We start from the raw sequence: 22690 nt of genomic DNA, 5'->3' as shown, positions 1-22690 counted from the left end.
GTTTAAATGAAAGTAGAGTAAGCCTGAGTCCTTTAGAAATATGATTACTGTTTATGGTTTTATTGGAAAAGTGTGATCACTGCAAATTATAATACTGGGTTCTGCTTCTCCCCTCCTATGCCCCAGAACAGAAAATAGCATGGAGTGACATTTGAAATTAAAGCATTTGCATATAGTAAAAAGGGTTTTGAACATTTCTGTCCAAAATCTTAGGAATTATAAAAATATTAACTTGTATCTATTCAGTGATTAGATAATAGGGCAGTATGTAAATAAAATTGTCATGCTTTCAACATGAATACAAATTGCCTCTAGGAATTTGTAAAAGCAAACGAGTGTAGCAGCAGCACAATAAAAGAAGGTGTACTTGAAATTCTCAGGCAGCTTAGAAAAGCTGTTTCTATTGTAGAAAAAAAGAGAAAAAAAACCACCCGAGCTGACTTTTTTCTGCTCTCCCATGGGTGGGGCTCCAAGGCAGAGTGGGTGGCTGCAGAAAGAAAAGAACCCACGGAGCAGATTGGCCATGAGAATTCTAGAATTTTGTCCTTTGCACTTAGATGCCTTGCCATTTTGTTTAAATGAAGGATATCTTTAAAAACATTCTTAGAAGGGCACAGAATTTTGAGGGATTTATGGAATAGTACTCTGATGGGAGCTATAATGCAGATTGGAACATTTCACCTACAGACAATAATAATAACTAGCTAATGTTTGTATGGACAAGGTCATTGCAACAGTCTTTGTGGTCCCACAGGCTCTGTGTCCTTTCTCTCCCCCCTCCCACCTCCTCTTGCTCACTGGCTCTCTTGATGTTCTTTTTTTTTTTTTTTTTTGCGGTAGGCGGGCCTCTCACTGTTGTGGCCTCTCCCGTTGCGGAGCACAGGATTCGGATGCGCAGGCTCAGCGGCCATGGCTCACGGGCCCAGCCGCTCCGCGGCACGTGGGATCTTCCCGGACTGGGGCACGAACCCGTGTCCCCTGCATCGGCAGGCGGACTCTCAACCACTGTGCCACCAGGGAAGCCCTCTTGTTCTTTGAACTCTCCAAGCGTGATCTAGCCCCAGGACTTCTGCAAGTGCTGCCACCCTCTGCCTGGAATTCTCTATCCCCAGAAATTGGCATGGTTCACTCCCTCCCATTTGAAGTCTTAACTCAAAAAAAAAATGTCTCACCTGTCCTTCTAATCTAAAATTGCACCAATCCTGTATGATGCTCCTTGTTCCTTTCTTGCTTGGTTTTGCTTTTCTCCATCGCACTGATCATTGTTTAACATCCTGTATATGTTACTTATTTATCTTGCTTATTGCCTTTCTCCCCAACCATTCCCAACTCGATAAAGGTAGAGATTTTTGTCTGTCTGGTTAATGAATGTCTCCCTAGCACTGACAATACAATCTGAAACACAGTGGGAATAGAATAAATATTTGTTTAATATATGACTTTCCTATTAACTCATCTAACTCTCACACTGACTTGATGAGGAAATTATTGTTGCATTTCGTGATGAGGAAACTGAGGCTCCGAATAAATTTAGAGTAAGCGGTGGAGTTGAGACTCAACTGCAGGATGCCTGACGACAAGCCACTTCCTCTATATCCCTACATTAGGGCAACCTCTTTGGGAAGTTTTAAGTTCAGAGTCTAACATAGTTTCATTAGAGGTGCATTTGTCCTACTTTTACATCGTTGATCACACATAGCAATTCAAATTGCTTATAATTAGTCACTGGAAGAGAAGGGAGCTAAGATTAAATCACGAACTAATGCTTATTCAACACCACCTGGCTAGGTCTATAGTAACAAAGCAAAGCCCATAAATGAGGTTGTTATTCTAATAATTTAGGCAAAACCCCTGCTGCTCTTCAATTGTCAGAATAATTGCTTCAATTTTTCTTCATATAAATTAGGGTTGTTCAACCTCAGCACTATTGACTTTTTGGGTTGGATAATTCTTTTTTGTTGGGTGCTGTCCTGTGCATTGTGGGATATTTAACAGCATCTCTGGCCTCTACCCACTAGACGCTAGTAGCACTCCCCTAGTTCTGACAACCAACGACGTCTCCAGACATTGCCAAATGTCCCCTAAGGGACAAAATTGCCCAGGTCAGAACGGCTGTCATAACAGACACTTCCTAGGCATAATGCTGTGTGCATAGTGGATGTCTAAGAGGAAGCTAAAAAACAGGCTACTGGACTTTAATTTGGTGCCAGAAAAATGAAAGTGTAAGATAAAAAGATAAAAATGCCTTCTCTCCCCTTCTTAATCTGGATAATGGAGGGAAATGTAAGATTTGCAACTTATTGACCAATTGACCAAAGAAAAAAATTGCGTGGCTAGCTTTCGAGTATTTCTCAGACCACTAAGGTAGCTAATACTTCGTAGAAACAGGTACTTATGGAACACAGTGATAGCTAAACAAGCCCACATGGTCATTCTCAACGTCTTTCTCTTTCCCTTCTCCAATTTCCCATAGGTCTCTGCTTATTATACTATAAAAGAGCACTCAGAGCTATGACCTATTCCTGTCCCCTTCTTCACTGCCTAAATTCAGGCCCTTGGTATTTGTTGCCCGTATTACTGCTCTCTTAGCCCTTTGGACCACTCTCTCCCCCAACATCAGGCTGCTCTTCATTCTGCAGCCAAGAGCATCTTTCTAAGGCTCCAATTCCACTTCCTACTGACTTCAAGACCACTACTAAAAGAGGCACCCATGGAATCAAATACTTTTGGGTAATACTGTATTAAACAAAATTTAACAGGATTCTTTACTATAGGGGCTATATACACTATTATACAGACTTCATAGTTTACCAAACTATTAGACCAGAGAACATTTCCCCCAAATTTCCTGATACTAACATGACACCTTTGGGGGAACATTGACTTACAGGATTAAATTCATTTTAAACAGCATCATAGATACGTGAGATGGACAATATTGCGCTAAATATTTGAGAAACAAAGTTGAAGAAAGACAAAGTCCATTCCTTGATTCTTGTGAGAGCAAGCAATGCACAAACAAGATAAAGCATGGCAGTTCCTATAAAAGTAGTATAAAGAGCTATTGGAGCACAAAAATTCATATCTGAGTTGGGTCTTAAAGAACAAGTAGGAATTTTGTGTTTTGGAGAGAGGAAGACATGGGGAATGGGAGAAGAGGATGGGCATTGCGGGTGTAGGGAACAGGACTGATCAACACGTGGGAAAAAGGAAGCACAGACATCAAACAAATTATTCATAAAGAGTGGGGAGGGTTTCCCTGGTGGCACAGTGGTTGAGAGTCCGCCTGCTGATGCAGGGGACATGGGTTCGTGCCCCGGTCTGGGAAGATCCCACGTGCCACGGAGCGGCTGGGCCCATGAGCCATGGCCGCTGAGCCTGTGCGTCCGGAGCCTGTGCTCTGCAACGGGAGAGGCCACAACAGTGAGGGGCCCACGTACCGCAAAAAAAAAAAAAAAAAAAAAAAAAGAGTGGGGAGAAGTGGAGGGAGAGAGACTGGAAAAGTAGGATGCAACCAGATTGCCAAGGGCCTTGCATGCAAGGAAATGTGTTTGGGCACTAGGCTGAGGTCAACATGTAGCCCTAGAAAATATGTAAGCAAAAAGGCAACATGGCAAGAATTGTGTTTTGGAACAATAACTTCATTAGCAACATTGGAGTTTGTGAGACCAAAGCAAGGAGGCTAGTTAAGAAGTAACTGGAATAGTTAAACCTGTACCACCCAATCTATGGTCCATGTAAGTGGACCCTCAGACTCCACACTGGAGTACTGGTCGGGGGGGTTGCCTGGAAACTGTTTTAACACGTTCTCCAGGTGATGCTTATGCAAGCTAAAGTTTGAGGAGCTCTGATTCAGATTACATATAAAGAAACTTGAACTAAAGCAACGTCAGTGGGGATGATGAGAATAGACTCAAATGTTTGAAGGCAGAATTGATAGAATTTACTAATCAACAGAGTATTGGAGTCAGGGAGCAGGGGAAGCTGAAAATAGCTCTGAACTTACTAATTTGGATGACTAGGTGTGTGGTGAGGTCCTTATTAAAGATGAAGCCTTGTTTTAAAGTAGACTGTAATACGTTTAACTTGGGCAAGTTAAGCTTGAGGCCTCTGTAAGACATTTGGGAAATATGATCAGTAGCCATTTGAAATGTGGAGCTCAGAAGAGAGAGGAGGGGGCTGGTGGCAGGCATCTGGCAGTCATCATCATCTTTGAAACCACATGGGTTTCCCCAAGGAAGTGAAGAACAACAAGAATGAAGACCAGACCCAGAAAAACACTGACATTTAAGGAATGGAGTGTAATGATCACAGAAACATAGAAAAATAAGAAGAGAAACATGTTACAGAACCATGGATAAAGCTCACTCTCCTTCATGTGATGAGTGGATTTCTTAAATCATCCCACACACATGGTTCTCTACCAAACCACTTATACCTAGAATGTTCTAGAAGTGAAGTTAAAAGGTAGCTTTCAGTTATTTCAAAGACTGAAGTAAAAGCAAAGTGAAACTCTAAGAGAAATGTTAATATTATATGTAAGTGTTCAGTTCGAAATGTGAATCTTTCAAGGATTTACTTTAGGAAATTTCATAAAAATGGATGGTAAGAAAGGTCTTATCTGAAATATTTCACTATAAAAATATTTCATTTATTTCCACCCATTTGAATTCCATTCTGTTTAGATACTTAACATTTGATAGTTTTAAGAAGGACCAAATGGCTTGAAGTAACAACTTTCCACAAATTCATAACAGCTCTTCATCTGGTCACTGAGCTGAGAGATGAGTGGAATCCTGCAGATTCCCTTCAATATTGGGTTTCATTCCCTCCATCTTGTGCAGGCCGCGCTCCGAGAAAACAGCCAAGAAAAACAACCCAAGCACAAATGGCTGCAAATTGACTTGCAAATGTACAAACTCAGACCAAAAAGTGAAACAGGAAATCTTCTTTGAAGGGTAATTATCATAATTTATAATGGGCAAATCTAAACTCTTTCCCATATTTCTCTAAACTTTCCAGTGACTTCATTGCCCATGACTGATAAATGTTGCCACTTCCTTTTAATGTGTGTTTAAAAAAACCTGTGTAGCTCTTCAAACGTGGGAAATTATCTCCATGATCTATAACTAGCAATAAATAATTATTTCTCTCCAGTTAGCACAAATTAACGTTAGGTCTGGTAAAAGAATTTGATTGCAAGAAAAAAAAAAAAAGAATCAAAACAGCCAAGATGTATAATTTCAAACTTTATCTTAGCTTTTCATGAAAATGAAATGATGACATATAAAAGAAAAGGAATATATTAACCCTAAAATAACAAAGGAAATTAAAGTTCTGATGAATATGGTTCAGTTCAGTATACTCTAATACCAGAAATTAAGTGAAAATGTGTCAATTATGAGTTAATTTGCTATACAGGGAAGAAACTAAATGATTGAAAAAAAGGAACAAACACTTAAAGCCACCACTTTGAAGCCCAGATTATCCAAATTGACTGTTTCCATTGACAGATTAAATTATGTTGCAACATTAACATTTCATGAGAAACCTTATAAGCGAACACTTTAGAAAATGATGAACCAAATAACAGGCATAAAACATACAAAACAACTCACCCAGCCCCATATGGCTATTCTTTTTTCATCAATGAAACCCATTTCTATGAATTTTCTAAAGGAAAAGAAACAAATTTTTAGAATTTTAAGTGTGTACACATGACATTTACTTCATTACACAAGCATATTTAATCCAAAGATTTAATAGAAACGCTACATTTTCTTTGTTTAAACACTTGCATAATCAGGCTGCATTTACAAATAGTTAAAAGAACATTATCATGCTTACTGCAAGGGGTAAAAGGATCCTTTAGACTCTATGGTACATCTATTGAGTAATACTTTCAGGGCTGTAAGGCCTCCTACCCTAACTGTGCTGGTGAGTTACTTGGGACTCAGGTTAAGAGACAGGCTCATACTCAGCAAATGAGAATAGACTGAAAGGGGAAAATGTTTTTTAATGCAGTGAACAAACAAATGGTTAACTCAGGTTCTAACACTATAGCCACATGTTTTTGAATTTACTATTAAATGCACTTAAGATATTTTAAAGAAAAAAAAAGAGAGACTGGCTCATAGTAACACCAGAAGTAATAGCACCATGACTAGGACCAAATTTCCAAATCTCCAGCTTTTGGAAAAAAGGGTTTCATTATTGCTGTTTTAAAATTTATTAATTCTTATGATTTTGTTTGCTTAGATGTTAATGTAAAAGAATTTCAACCTAAAATGGGACTGAAGAATATAAATGAAAAATTGCACACATGTGCCCTCAGGAGTGAGAGACTGATTTCCATATATGCCTGATTTCCATAAAACTGGTCATATTGAAATTTTCTTAAATGATAGAGAGTTAGTCAAGGGTTGCCTCATATCAACCTTGGGAAGTTTTGCTTATGGTTTCCAGAGGCGTGAACAAGAAATGACCCAAGTTGGGTTGGTTTCTCAAAATATGCTGAATTGAGCTTTGTTTGTAGGATGGGATTGGTTTTGTCTGCCCAGGGAGTAGTCAAAGCTGGTCTCTGTTTGTTTCGATTTTAATAGACTCTCACTGAACTCTCCCCTCTTTCATTCCCTCCCTATAAATACAGCCTTCCCCAAACCCTCAATGGATGGGCCCATAGCTTGCTACAGTTTGTGAGTCCAGAATTTCAATTCCTCTGCTATTCCTGAATAAACTCATTTTTTTGACAATTTTGAGCTTGCCTTGTTTTAACCTTTTATTTAGGTTGACATGCATTATAATCACTGTCTCATTTTTGGTCACATCCATCCATGGAAACACATCCGTCCCTCTCCCATTTCACACTTAGGTACCCTCAGTTCATCATGGTTTGGACAATTGTATGCATCTTTCAGGATATGAACATTATTCATTCAATTTCCCTCACAGAAATTGAGGGAAATCCATTTAAAAATGAATTTGAAAATAAATCTATCCTTAGGAGCAAGGGACCATGCTGAAAGACAACCTTCAAAAAAGTCCTGGGAAGCCCTCAGAAATCTAACTACGTCATTGGTACAAAAAGAGAGTGTTTTAGGCTAATTTATTCCATGCTTCCTTGATGGCTCGTGTTCTAGAGCAATTGTGATTTATTTGGGGAGCGTTTTAATAAAAACTCAAGAAACTCTTAGAGAAGCAGAAGCAGTGGAAGAAAAAAGCAAAGTGGATGAGCCATTATAGAGGCCTGGATGGGACAGTGAAGGAAAAGAGGGGAAGAGCCAAAAGTGACACTCATGACCCCAGAAAAATACTATTTTTTTGGTTGCCTTAAGTGACGTTAATGCCCTTTCTCATTCTTCTCTGGAACTAGGACCGAGTGATTTGCATTAGTTAAATAATGGAATTTCTTAAAGGGATTTCACAGCAACCATTTTGCTCGTTGCATGGATTGAAAATGCATGTTTCTGATGCATAGAGGAGTTGGGCAGATGCCCGGCACAAACAGATGGGAAGAAGCCCCGTCAGTCACAGCTTACTCGACACTGATTCTGAGGGACACTGAGGGGTCTACAGGGGAGAAACGCAGTAGCAAACAGAAAGTTGCTACCTGTGTTGACGCTTGGTCACGGTAAAGTAGAGACAACGGGCAGCAAATTGCGGCATTTCGGCAATTCTCCCACAAACTTCAAAAGCCAAGTGAAAGAAAAGAAGGTTCACTTTCTTTGTCAAAAAAATGATCTTGCTGCTAGTGCTTGAAGCCAGTTCTGAGCCATAAAATCAATCGTGATTTTATGATCTCCCAGAAGCTAGCAATCATATTGCCTTGCATTTGGGGTAAAAGCAAATAACAGGTGATACACGGGAACAGGAAATTCTTAACAACTCCCTTCCTAGGTTTATTCCGAAAGGATGACATTTACAGGAAATGATAGTGCAATAGTTAACATGGAAATGAAACATTAACACTTACTGTGGAAGGACTAGGTTAAAGGTTAGCTAGATAATCTGAGACCAACAAGCCTCTATAAAATTTACCTCCAAATTCTGAAGAGCTTCCAGGAGGGTTATCAGAGATACTGTTGACAATGTGGTTAAATCAACAAAATGTTAATAGCAAGTGAAAAAGCATTTTTTCTAATTTTGGAGGCTGGACTGGACTTTACAACTTTTTTCTCATAAAAATACCCTAAATCTAAGGTCAGTTCGAAACCTTAGTAATCAATTACTATTATTCTATTTTGGAAATGTTCTTATTGATACCATGTATAACAGTATGATATATTTTTTTTCTCATATAATCCTTCTTTACTGCTAACCCTGAAGTTATATAAAATTTCAAAATTGTGGGAATGTCAAAAATGCCAAACCTACCCCAAATGAGCATATTTGATCCTATAACTACTGAAATTTTAAGGGTCTCACATATGAACCACTTGCAGAGGAGCCTGAAGAAAGCAGGTCTCAGTTTTCCTTAAGCTTTGACCTCACAAGCGTATCCTTTGGGGCTTTCTCTTATGTATAGTCAAAATTTGTGCGGTTGTAGGTCCTCTCTTTTTTTCCTGCTTTGCTTTGCTTGACTCTGTTTCTTGACCCTGACTAGTATTTACTGTTGTTTCCAAATATGTACTTATGATATTTTTTGGTATATAAAAAATTTAGCCAGCTTGCATTTCATAAGAGATTCCAGGGAAAAATTTCACTCTTTGAGGGGAGGTAATTTGAGGACTACCATAGAGGAATTGCAATCCCAATTCCTCAAGTCAGACGTTCAGTGTCTGATTACTAAAACACTTCTCAGGAAGATATGTGATTGAATTATTTCTAGAATTATCACTATAAGTCTATTCTTTTAGCTTTTGTTTTCTCAAAGCATAGGGTTTCAAGGCTTCCCTTTCCCTTTTGCAGGATAATGGTTTCAAGCAAAGCCAAGGCCAGTCCCAACTGGCATCTCCACTGCTGTATACGTGCTTTGCCATACAGCTGCCCCTGTTCACTAAGGTGAATACAAAAAGTTCCATCTAATAACCATGTTCCCTTGAGTGCATGTGGTTTATTCACTCTTCAAAAACTGTAAGTGCACTGAATGTTGAGATTGTAAATTGCACAATTTTATACAGAGTATTGTAATAGCATATACTAATATTTCATCTGTTCTTGAATGGCTGAGTCAATTAGCGAACATATGCCTGATCTATAGTAGGAAGACATTCTTCAGGTTCCATCCTAAAAATGGCTCAGAGAAGGTAAACGTAGCCAATTACCGCCTCTGGTCCATCTTCCTTTCAATTCTAAATGCCAAACACATTTATATTATTGTGAAAATCAATAGAATTTGTGGCTTCGTGTCCTATATGTTGGACACCAGAAATAACAATTTTTGTTACGGTCTATACATGGGTTTCATGTTTAAATTTTCATTTCATCCAAGGAAAAACATTAAGAAGCTATCAGTTCTATCTGTTCTGTTTCTTAAGGTATCCCTCTTAAATTTGAATGCTGCATTTTTGGTGGTAAATAAATGCACAAAAATATAATGATGTATGATGTTAATGATGATTGTTTTTTAACCAGTGCCAAAACAAACCATTTTTAGCTCTACCAACTTTGGAAAGTTGAATTACAAACCATAATTTACATCTCTGTCTTTTGATGTTGTCCCAGGATTACATGCCCTTGGTGTTTATTGCACGGTTTAAATACAAATAAATGTGACCCGACCCACAATGCCAAAAACAATACCGTAAAGAATTAAGTCTATAATGCTGACAATTGTGTTAATGTTCTTAAGGCGTACCACAGTCTTTACATGAACGATTGAATCTCAGAGTTTTTCTTTGAACTATCTTTTCTATGACTCTCTATCAGGCCGAAGACTCCCTCAAGAATGTTAAAATAGTGGAAAGGCCAAAAATCTGGATCAGTAAGAAAGATGGAGCCTCCTAGAAGTTAGGTGTGAATGATGCCTACAGATTGTATAGTGTTATTTAATAACTTATTTATCAATTTTTCAGATTTAACTCAAATCGACTTTGTTTTTCATTGAATGTTTTAGGTGTAAGTGTGTGTATATTACTGTTCACAGAATGAAAGAAAAATTTGAAAACATATGGGTTATGATTACTTTTCTATTTAAAAAAAATAATTACTTGTGAGTCAAAATTCTTCTGCTTTGATTAGAGACAAAAAAATACAGAAAAGTGTTGTCTGGGCCTGGCTCCTAGTTGTTAAATATAATCTGTGTTGTGTGTGCTGCATTGAAATCAATAACTGCTGATGATATTAAGATGATAAAAGAAACATACTAATTAATTTTCTAAATTGCTCTTTGCTGTGAAACAGTGTTTGACCTTTAGACATCACTCATGCACATATATCCATGACTAAGAGTACAGTCAGCCTGTGTTAGCTTTTACATTTACAAACTAGTATTCCCCAACTTCACCTACTCACATCATAATAACAGAAACCCAACAACTATACAGAAATATCCAGAAGAATCCTGCACAGTGTTTCCAAATTAGGAACAATTTTGGTGACTCTATTCTTTTTGTTTCAGGAAGAGATGATTGAGCCATAAATTGTGGTTGAGAATGTAGTTGGGAAGAAGAACTCAGATTATAAATCTGTCTTTCCCCTACATGTTTTGGTAGATTTCTGTTATGTAAAAGAAATTTTTTGTCGAATGAAAATAGGAAAACACATTCTTGCTAAAATAGCTAGTTTAATTACAAAAGAATGCTAATATCTATAAGTATATAGTGCTGATGAAATCTTGAGCCATTTCTAAATTTATGAGGTAGAATCCACAAGGCTTGAGCAAATTCAGATGTCTGGTTTCCTACAGACCATCCCTAGAGTTATACAAAGTTTTCCGCTAATTGTGAGCCATGGTAATGAAAGTCTGTTAGAATGACTGAAACGTGGAAAGAGAGTATTTATCATCTTTCACCATAAATCCTTTTTCTTCTCTCTTCCGTGAATAATTTTTTCTTATATTGGGTAAAAATATCACTTTAAGGTTAATGATAGCTTTAGATGAAGTTAGGAAAATGGACAAAAAATATTTAAGACATTAAGGATGGGGAAACCCGAGAATGACTGCATGACTTTTGCTGACATCAGTTTCTGTTTGAATGAGAAGGCGCTCACCTGACAGCTGTGATCTGGTCCTCAACTTCATAAACACCCAGCTTTCGATACACTGCATACAGAAGTTTGTCACCTTGGAAAGCTGTTCCTCGACCATCCACCAAGGCAATGACTATCCCTTCCTTACTTGCAAGATAAGATATCCAACTAATAGAGAATACAGACCTTACACTCTGACTGCAGGGACCACCATACCTACAGAAAAAAAGAAAAAGATAGAATCTCTGATTCCTTTGTGAAACTCAACTTCCCATCATGGCCAAGAATTGCCTTTAGTATTTCCCAGTACATTTGTATGATAAAATTTCAATAACAGTGGCATTAGAACTGGCTCAAAATCAAGAGAGGACCAGGCTTTTCCCAGAGGTTTGCTACAAGGAAGTTGTTTTGGGACACAGCCTCTCCTATTCCCCAAAACGGATACATCTAGGGTTGGCATTTCAAGGAATATGTGTGGGTTTTTCGTCATTTCTGCCACCTGCCACTTGCTAAAAGCAGGCATAAGATATACTAAAAAAAATGCATGGTGTTTTAAGCAAATTGTGTGTAGGTCAGCACTGATTTTGGGTGTGATTCCACAAAATGTATTCCATTCCCTTATTTCATTTCTAACTCAATTACATAAGATGTTAAGATGATTTACAATATTTTTTGGCTGCAATTTCTCTATCTCAAAGGTATTCTGACACATTAGGCAATTTGCCATACAAAGGAAATTCAAAACAGTAAATGCAAGCAAGTCCATCTAAAAATCTCAAAACTTTCTCAGGCTATTTTAAATAGCCATATTTTATTTACTCTGATTAGTTGGGGAATATATAAAAACAGCATCAATAGGAACTGTTACAGAGGAGAATGGTTCATTCTATCTCACAAATGTGTATTTAATCCAACATATTTTCAGTAAATAGTTTTTAAACCAAAGAAAATATTACATACACTTGAATTAGCAAAGGATACTTCTTTGATCTGTCAAACCGAGGAGGAAGAATCATCTTGTACCATAAAGCTTGAAAAACAAAAATAGAGAAAAATCTTCATTCCACTATACTCATAGCATTATTTATTTTCTTTAATAACAACATATAACATAAAATCAATTTATAACTAGTAAATTGTTAAGAACAAAGACTATGTTTTACTTGATTTTTATTACATATTTTTGTCCAGTTTACAAATTGCTAGAAATGTTGAACTGTTATTTTTCTAGAAGCACACATTTTAAAATGAGATAAACTCTTTTTAAAAGTATCAGTGTTGAAATGGAGCTATAGTAAAGTATAAGATCAACCTATTCACAAACATATGAAAGATATTTCATAAAAATTTAATGTGACAGTAAGATTTTTAAAATTAAGATCCTGTAATATTGTAGAGATTGGATTATAATATTTACCTTACAATTTTGTTTTAAAAAAGCAAAAGCTGATAAGTGTTCAGCTTCATATCTATTCATGAGAAATTTTTAAAAGGTCTTACTAATATCATCCACTTCAAGTTTCTTAATTTCCTCTTTAGGCAGCTGGATATTTTTCAAAGCATTTTCCAATTCCTTGTTTTCTTCCAGGATTTTAATTTCTTAAAAAAAAATAAAATGTTCATTTTTAATTAATAGAAATTCCATAGGAAAATTCTTTCTTAAAATGTCTTTGGCTTTACTATGGATGAAACTGAAACTGTATAAGGTTTGCTTAAGGAGTTTCATATTGACAAGGATATTTTTAATCCAGCCTTTAAAGCAGGGATGAGCTTATGAAGGACATCAGTCATTGTCTCTTAAACAGACCCTGATGGCATCAAAATACATTCTGAGCAGAATCACAGAAGTAACAATGTTTATTCAGCCACATTTTCCCGTTTCTAACTTTTCTTTTACAACATGAAGCCATGACCTGAGTAGGTGACATTTAAAAAAATATATTTTTACTGAAAAAGTGGTAGAAGCAAAATCTATATTGCTGAAACCTCAAATTTAAAATAATTAAGTATGTATTATAGTTACAAAGTTTGTTTTAAAATCTTCAATGTGTAAGGTCAAATATTAATTCTGTGATTTTTTTATATCTATTTCTTTCTTAAACTTTTCCTGCTGTACTTGCTTAATATAGGATCTTCTTCCTCTTTTTTTTCTTTTTGTGATATTCTTCCTTTTTTTTTTCTTTTTGTAATTGAATTACTGTGCATCCTATTCCTTCAAATCCTTTCTTTCAAGGTAGTTATATATCTTAAAAGAACAACAGTATATACACACTATGATTTCTGTCTTTCACCTTAAAAGATCTCCTAAAAAAACTGTTGTTTATCTTTGAGCTTAGTTATGTTTCACACTTTAATTTTTGTAACTGAACAAATATATTGATCTCCTGATGCTGAAGATGAGTGATACATTCGAATGGGTTTCTAGCAGTAGAGGACTTTTTGTAAGCTTTGTTTTGACCTGGATAGATATTAGGTATCGTCTAGAGAGAAGTTAGATTTTTGTATAATAAGTGGATTTTGTGGCTTTATTTTTTTATTTTTTGCGATACGCAGGCCTCTCTCTGCTGTGGCCTCTCCCGTTGCGGAGCACAGACTCCAGAAGCGCAGGCTCAGCGGCCATGGCTCACGGGCCCAGCCGCTCCGCGGCATGTGGGATCTTCCCGGACCGGGGCACGAACCCGTGTCCCCTGCATCGGCAGGTGGACTCTCAACCACTGCGCCACCAGGGAAGCCCATGTGGCTTTATTTTTTAAAAGAGGGTCTGGATGACTTCTGAGATATGCCAGTCCCGTGGTCTCCTTGTTTTTGTGCCTTTTTAAAAAAGTGGTCCTTGAAGATGGGGAGCTGGGGGGAGTACTTGTAACTACACTAAGTTTGCCAAACCACTTCCCTTGTAACTCTCAGCTTTCATATACTCATGGCATTTTGCTCCAAAGTGTTATATTTAATCTTAGAACAAGTATAGATGTTTTAGTATGAGTTGTATAAGATACATAATACATTTCATTTTAACTTTGGACAATCTATCAGGAAAGAGATACTTGTGGCAACTTAAAAGTTACAACTAGAAAAAGGGATAGCAGGGGGCGGGGAGAAGGATAAATTAGGAGTTTGGGATTAACATATACACACAACTATATATAAAATAGATAAACAACAAGGACCCTACTGTGTAACCCAGAGAACTATATTCAATATATTATAATAACCTATGATGGAAAAGAATCTGAAAAAGAACATGTATATATGTATAACTGAGTCACTTTGCTGTACACCTGAAACTAACACAACATTGTAAATTAACTATAATTCAATTTTAAAAGTTAAAACTAAAAAAGAAAATAAAATGTATACTCAATTATAACCACAATGCAGCCAGCTCTTCCTTCTTGTGTGGGTTCTCAGTGTGGAACTGTCAAGGATAAAGGGAATCTATGTGGAGTAAGCACAAAGAATGGCTGCAATATTTATTTATGTAGACCATGTTTATCAGTCTGTAGACGGATACTGGAAGTCAGAGACAACACGCAGATGTTGCCTGGTTGGGTTGACCTTGATTCCTTTTCTATTCTATTCCTAGCTACTGAAATTTTCTGATTCATGACTTACTGAAATGACGAGTTGAATGGAAAATCTTATTAAAGCTTCTACAGTCCAGGGTTGCATTTTTATGGATAGTAAATGTGCAATTTTCCCACCCCTTGGAGGCAATATGGAACTTCGTAGGTCTGTGAGGAGAGGGAGGGGTGGCAATGGGACTTCTCTATGTGGCTGTGCATTAGCAATGCATAATGTGGCAAGGAGTGCTACAGCCCAGACTGTACCTTTCACCTTCTTTCACTCATCATTGTATACTCAGCACTCAGCATGCTCAGTACCAAGGGCATGATATGTAGTATGTGCTCTCCAAATGTTTGAAGACTCTTCATTACAATGAAATCAAGTGGTAAGAATGATGAATCGTATGTGAGATTTTTGTTTAAATCATATTAACTATGACATATTGTTCATTGATTAAATTATGTGAAGAATCTGCAGAAAATCTGATGAATAAAGTTATTCAATCAGTTAGGTAATTTTAATGAAGATCTGCTCTGCCCGAAGCAACTAAGCCTCAACTGGGCCCTCCATGTCAAGTGTCAACTCTTCTGGGTTTTTATAGCATCTGGTTCAAGTACTATCTGTTATTTTCCATTGACTTTACCCCACTTCGCAGAGAAAGCAAAAAACGTTATGTAGAGAAAGTAATTTCCTCATTCTCTCTCATCTCAATGCTGGAGATTAATGTCCTCACCTGTCTCTGGACTCCACTTTGCCCACTTTCTCAGCGACCTCCCTCCTTTATGCCTTCAACCTCTTTTGGTCTCCAAATTTCTTCCATCAGCATTCAACCATGCTCAAATGTTTATCAGCTTTCAAAAACTAGCTTAAACCTCTATCAGTCTCTTCCAGTCATTATCCCACCTCTTTGCTCATCAGTCAGACCTACTGAAAATAGTTTCTTTTTATTTATTTACCTGCTATGCAGACCTAAATTTGCTTCAGTCTGGCCTCTACCTCCACTGCTCCAATGAAACTGCTCTGACCAAGCTAATGCTCATCCTTATTTCGCTAAGCTCATTGATTTAGAGCAGGTCTTGCTTCACTCTCTGAAGCACTTGACACAGATAAGCACTCTCTTTTTCTTGAGACCCTCTCTTCCCCTGCCTTTCATGACTCCATATACTCTCAAGGTTGTCCTCCTTCTTGTTCCCCCTTGGTCTCCTTTACAGGTTCATTTTTCGCTTTGCATTTCTTGTGTTGGTTTTCTGCACAGTTTTACTCTAGGCTCACTTTCCACTACCCCTGCCCACCCTCATTTTCCCCACTCTGCTGCGTCATCCATTTCCATGGACTTAGTAACCATGTATTCCATAAATGAATGACTTCATGATCATTCTCTTCAGTTCAAACAATCCTCCAACATCCAGTTCCAAAACTATGTCACTCCAGGACAGCTCTTCTTAGTTATATGCCATCAGTACCTCAAACTCAACATTGAAAACAAAATTCATCCTCTCTCCAAAATGTTCTCTGCACTGTGAATCCCATCTTTCAGTAGAGTATCAATACCAATCCACTTGAGCAAGCTAGACATCCAAACAGCATCAATCCCTCCTTTATATTTGAGTCTTAAAGTCGATGTAGCTATCATTAGAAAACATTTCCTAAGCCCCCTACCCCAGATGAGATGCCCTGCTTATATGTTTTTATGCTATCTCTATTTCCCCTATCTTAATACCTTACCCCACTGTGTTGTAACTGCCCATTCACACGTTTGCATTCCCCACTGATCTATAATCTCCTTGAGGACAGGGACCATATCTAACCCAGTATCTGTTCATTTTAAGGATCTAGTATCTAGTACAGCGTCTGTTTTAATGTAATAGTGCTTAATAAATATCTATTGAATGAAAATTGGGGCACCAAATGCAATGGAAAATGGCTGAGAAAACTAGAAATAAATAGAAGAAATATCATCTGCTCTAAAAAGCAACTCCAAGACTTATTTAGGGATTTATTAAAAATACAGATTCCCTAGCCCATTATAAGTCCTACTGAACTGGAATTTCTGGGGACAGCCTGAGAATCTGTATTTATAATAAACCTCTCTGGAGAATTTCATCATGAGGCTAGTTTGCAGAACTGTGCTGTAAAAGACTTTGCATTATGTTTTGAGAGTTAGAAAACATATAAATACATATGACATATATGAGACTGACATGAACACTGTCCCTGTTTTGTAAGTATTGGGTGAAGTAACAAGGCTTTGCAAGCAGTACAGAAATTTGTATCTGGCAAGAATATGAGAAGGATAGTAAGAAAGTAGAAACTCATTAAAAAAAGGAAGCTGACCTTTATTTTGCGGTCATGATAAAATGAGAATTATACATTTATGGTGACTTCCATTAAAACAAAACCTTACAAATTCCAAACTATTCTTGCTTTAAAATTTCTCTCACTGCAGGTTGCAATGAGAAATACAATCTATTATTCTTAAAAGTATTTCATTATTAGACACAAGGTTAAAAAAAAACGCAAAACTTCAAACTGAAACTAAATCCACAGTGTCATTATTACAAAGCCTGTCCTGTCCTGAGCTCCTGAATCTACTGTGTTTTTCCTCATTTTCTTATCTTCACCTATACTTAGGCCATTGGGCTGGCAGTCAAACCAATTCCAAAGCAGAGTACTGAAGTCCCTCACTGTCCCTGGACTCCATCAACTTCAACCCTATAATGTTTAATAGTAAATCAAAAGATAACAGAGAACCGCAGGAAGAGTCTCAGGGCAGTTATACACTTCGGTATCTCCGTTGAGAGCAAAAACGGTCATCTTTGAGCTGTGAACTATTTTGAACCAATATCTCAAATCGGGATGGAGGAGTTCTGTCTTGATAGAAATTGAAAATGGAAAGAGCCTCCAAATTTCAGGGCTCTCATACGTGGCAACAGTGTGATGTAGCTGTTAAAACAAAAAAGCTAGCGTGATAGTCACCCTCTGCTTCGAACTGGAGTTATATCTGGAACTCTTCTCCAGTTTGGGATGTTACCAAAAAAACAGGTCTTCTTATTTGGGAGGGAGATTGTACTAAAAATCTTAAGTTTCCTTCCAATTCTAAGCTTCTGTGTTTTTGATAAGGGTGATTGGGGAAGACAGGATTAATCCCTCTTATATATTTGCATTATGCCAGGTTCTTACTGCAAATAATTATTAAATTTCATATGATCAGGTTTGACTCAAAGAATAGGCTGATCTATATAATCATAAGCTCTACAATAAGAGAATCCAGCACTGTTCCCCTTGTTGGTGTGGGGAAACTGTCTTGCTTCCTCTAGTGTCATAAGAGTCCAGGATTTCTTAAGACAAGATAACAGCATGAGAGAGAGAGTACCTTGATCAGTGTGGCCGTCATGAAGGGTGGAAATTGGGAGGCCTGGGCCTGTGCATAGGATGAAAACAAAAACATGGGTTAGTTTTAAAATAACATTTCGTTTTCAACAAGAACTTCTGGTAGTATTTGTGATTACTGTCAAGCTCAATTACCTCTTTTAATTCTGCAACTATTTTTTTTCTCCCCATAGAGAAGTAAACATCACCTTTTAAGTTACATTGAAAGAACACATGAGACCAGAGCCCAATCAAAGGACAGACATAAGAGAAGAGTTGCCTGTGCACTTTTCCAAGAGTGATCCTAAATAGTTAAGATCTAATTACACAAATGGGTCCCAGAAGCTGCAGTGATAAACGGCCTTCTGGGAAGATATGCTGTATGGGCCAGTTTTAGCTGTGTTTTCATTATCAAATAACCTTCTCCAGTACCTAGAATGTATTTTCAATCTGGCTTCTTGGTTTGATGTTCAGTTTATTTTGGTAGGTAGAACCCAGCATCTTTTTTTCTTTCATTTAATTACTATATGCAGAAATAAATTTATATAGAAAATATTTCCTGTTCAAATATGCTGTGATGGGTCACATTCCCCACGAAACAGACCCAGAAGGAATTTTGTGCACCAAGAGTTCATCTGGGGTGTGGTGTTGACCTCAGCCAACCCCACTGGGAGCTCTGGAGATGTATGACCTGCAGAGTTGTCTTGAATGGGGCCAACTGAGCTGGCTTTTATACCCCAGAATGAAGTGGTAATCAGCTGTGGCCTGGGATGAGAGCAATCTCTGGGGTGGGAGTGGGGGTCCCAGCTGGGAGGTGTCTGCCACCAGCCCTCTCAGCAGCTAGAGAAATGAGTGATTCAGACCTGAAGATGGGATGTCTGGGTGGCAAACCACTGTCCACCATATATTCCAACATGAAATTCAGGTTCTCTGTGCAGAAATTGGCCCTTTTAACAAAATCTACAAATATTAAACACTATCACTTACTGGAGCTATAGAATAAATAATACTTGGAAATACATTTTTAAAGGGTAAATTTGCTCAGGCAGCCAAGGAGTTAAAAGCAACAAACACGGAGGTTGGGAGATGTTCATTTGCACTCCTGATGCTTCCTCCTCTGTGGCAGGAGTGCCATTAGAGCATCCTTGGTCCCAAGCAAGGAGAGGGGGAATGACCTATGTGGTAAGTTCTGAGAAAACCGGAGTATGAGAAGCTCCTTCTTCTACCTTGTTCCTGGCATCTTTCAGCCTGCAGAGAACAGGACTGTTTTGATCTGTTCCGGTGCTGTAGGTGTGACAGTGGCCAGCCCCATGGGCGAAGCCGGTGGCTGTCTAGTTGTACCCATATTTGTGTGAGTAATTGTAATTCTGGGGTGCGGTATTAGGAAGCTTCACACCTTAGCCACATTTTCCAATTAACCTTTACAGGTAATAAAGCTAATATTGGTTTCCTTCCTGACTCTTCAGTCTAACCTGAGAGCAAGGAGAAGCAATATCGTTTATAAGACTCCCTCAAAAACCAGCAGTCCTTTACTGTGTGGAGTCTCATAATTTTACAGAATTTAATTTCAGAGATTTTCATTTTGGTTAGCTTTCCTTCAACGTTATTAAAAGGGACAAATACACATTATATTTTTTGTTAGAATGTAAGGCAGTGAGACATGAATCTGAATTTCTAGACTTTAGTCAATCAACATTGACCTTATGGAATTTTCATGGGTGTGCAGTTCCAATAGAGACAACTGGCATATATATCTCTTTTGCCCAAACTATGAGACAAACTAATGACTGACCGCCCTTGACACAAGTGGTCTGAGGGTGTGGTCCTAGTGGCATAAGCATCCTTTGCATTGCTTTTGTTCCATCAGCATCATCAGTATGACTTTACCTATTTCAAAATCCTATTATCTGGGATTTACTCACCATCCCTTTTGGAGAGTTTGAAGTTACATAATGAAGCTTTACTCTTAGTCCTAAAGGGAAAGATTTCAAGGTTTTTCCTATGATGGTGCAGTGACTCATTTTACTGGAGCTTCAAAAACACCAGACGATGTGATGCTTCCCACACAGTATATTTTTTGCTAAATGGGAAATTACCATACTGCCGAGGAAGAGTGAGTGTGGAAAAGTCAGGCGATTCAAGTTCTAGAAAGGAGTCTTTCACCAACTTTTGATGAGAGCTTAGTCCTTGATTCCTTACTCTTCAGGGGGCACTTAGGCTCAAGTAGATCTCAGGAAAACAAAGTGATATAAAAAGTGGTATAGCGCTTTCAAAAAGCATTAAAGCACTGTACAAATGCAGAATGCATATAAATATAAATGCCTGTTTCTATGTGTAGGGTCACTGATGTCGTTATCAGTAAGTATATCAGCATAAAAATGAGGTTTTGGGTACACTCTGCAAAAGGCAGCAATGTTTTGATCTTCCCTAGAACCTATGTTCATTCTGCAAACCTTCAATGTCTATTATGCACTCATCATTCTTTTTGGCCTTATGAATATAAAGATGAAAGGAAAGCAGATTCTGCCTTCAGAAGAGAAAATAGACCAGATGACTCAGGACAGTTAGTTCAATGATACTATGTGCCTGGCATGTAAGCTTTCAATATATGCTGCATAAACACATAGCTTGGGATGAAAAATGTTGCACATAACTTGAGAGGGACATTTAATGTATACCTTGAAATGCCATAACCACAATCAGCACATATGGTCATGAAAAACAATCTTCTGACTTTTCAGAGATGCCACTGACCAAACCTTTTGTGAAAATGTTGTATTAAACTGACATCTTGTGCCATCTTGAAGGGAGCGTTTGGATTAAAATGCTTACTCATTTCGACGGCTGGGGCTGAGGTTCTGGGCCCAGGTGATTGGACTGAGGAAGTGGCATGTCAGGGTGGTCTTCCATCTGGGAAGTAAAGAAGACCTCAGGGTCCTCTACAACTGAGCAGGGATCTCAATCAGTCAAAGATTCTATTTATTCTCTGAGCTGCCCACCTGAATATGGGGAGTTAATACCAGAAACAGGAGAGTGGCATATGTTTGGTAATAACTCCCTTTGTTTTCTGTCCCCCCTCAACTCCCATGGAAACTCAGGGATTAATGGGGGTAGGGAGGTGGTGTCAGGACAGAGAATGGAGGGGTAGATATTTTACAGGTCAGTTTTCCTAATCCCCATGATGACTACCAAGGTCCTAATGTATCTCATTGATCTACTGATGGCCTAACCCAACTTTACTACGTGTCCAAGATAGAGATGAAAGGTTACACATAAAATGAAATTATCTGGATAGAAAGTATTTGCTAAATGGACATATAGCCTAAACATCCAGGAAATGTCTAGTATATTTTATTACTTGTTTATTTTATACTTGAATGAATTGCTTATCATGTTTCCCAAATTTAGAAAGAACGTACTAGGTGACAAAAGCTCATTTTCCATCTGCATTGAAGCTATAGTTCAAAGAATTGCTGGCCTCCAAGGCAAAGAGCTCAGGTTTCTTTCCCTGGCTATAGGAGATTGACATTTCTGCAGGTAAATGGGGCTGAAGTCCAGCAACCATTTTATCAGAGGACACTTCTTTTTATGATATTGTTTTGGCAATACAACATCATGGTGCTGTGGCACTTGGTGGTAAGAGGTTGGGATTTACAGCCAAAGGACTCTTGCTCCCATCTGGCTCTCACGCTTACCAGCAGTGTGGACCTTTAACAGAAGGTCTGTTTCCTCAACTGCAAAAAATGGAGATAATAATCCCTTCTTATCCTCCTTATATTTTTCCCCATAAGCATTAGATAAGATAACCTAGATCAGTTCCTCACATATAACAGGTGCTCAGTAACCTGTAGCTAAGGATTGATCAGATAGTGATGACGAGGACAAAGAAAGTGGCAGAGGAGGGTAAAGAATGCGTTAGGTCCGTTACCTACCGTAGCAGACGAGTGCGTAGTACTTGGCATAGTCGCTGAAACTTGCTGTGTAATATTGGCACCTTTTTCTCCTTAGATGGCAAGTAATGCACTTCTTGCTTGGAGGATAGCTTCCAATGCTAATTCTAGAGGAAAATGAAAATAAAACTAAGCTGAAATTTTGAGATTGTATTTATCAAAATGTACTACTCCATGTAAAATGACTAATTTACATATTGACATCAAACTCACTCTATTTTTCTGTTGCCAATATCGTTTAAAGTAAAGGGGGAATCACAGGATCTTGATTTGTCTGATTTTCAGTCCATCTTTGCCTGAATAGGCACAGACTTTGAGAGAGAAGCCCTCTGTGGTTTTCCTGCGGTGTGAGAAATATCTAACACCTCGAATGGGAGCCAAGTAGTCACTTCTCCTAACCATCACTTTCTTACACTTTACAAAGTGGTTGAGAATGCATAGTTCTTCCACGTCCCATCTTTCTTCCTGTGTTCCCACGGCAAAAGATACAATGAAGATCTGACAGTATCACCAAAAACAGGGGTCCCTGTCCTTATCATATATCTAGAAGGGGAAATTAGTAATAAGCCAATTGCAAATAAGAAACACGGTTCTAAGTAGCTCCTGTGGCTTTCATTTTATTTGGCAGGAAATTTGGGCTCATGGAAGCTCTTCCTGGAAATGTTCCCTCCACACATTCC

General features: G+C 38.0%; 1 protein-coding gene across 6 annotated transcripts in view; it reads right to left on the bottom strand.

Moving 5' to 3' along the window:
* The window catches only part of FAP (fibroblast activation protein alpha), a 72252-nt gene that overhangs the window by 5584 nt on the left and 43978 nt on the right, over positions 1–22690 (bottom strand). For all 6 annotated transcript variants that reach the window (XM_027129815.1, XM_027129773.1, XM_027129791.1 and 3 more), the window contains 6 exons: positions 21993–22117; positions 18065–18112; positions 12631–12729; positions 12091–12160; positions 11152–11346; positions 5619–5673 (listed from right to left, as the gene is read on the bottom strand). In XM_027129815.1, the coding sequence (XP_026985616.1) occupies positions 5619–5673; positions 11152–11346; positions 12091–12160; positions 12631–12729; positions 18065–18112; positions 21993–22117 (592 nt within the window). The remainder of the gene's footprint in view (positions 1–5618; positions 5674–11151; positions 11347–12090; positions 12161–12630; positions 12730–18064; positions 18113–21992; positions 22118–22690) is intronic.

Source organism: Aethalodelphis obliquidens, unplaced genomic scaffold (genome assembly GCF_003676395.1).
Source record: "Aethalodelphis obliquidens isolate GAN/ISIS:26980383/991018 unplaced genomic scaffold, ASM367639v1 scaffold2, whole genome shotgun sequence".
NCBI lineage: Eukaryota > Metazoa > Chordata > Mammalia > Artiodactyla > Delphinidae > Aethalodelphis > Aethalodelphis obliquidens.
The sequence above is the reverse complement of the archived record's forward strand: the minus strand, read 5'-3'. Positions and strand labels throughout refer to the sequence as shown.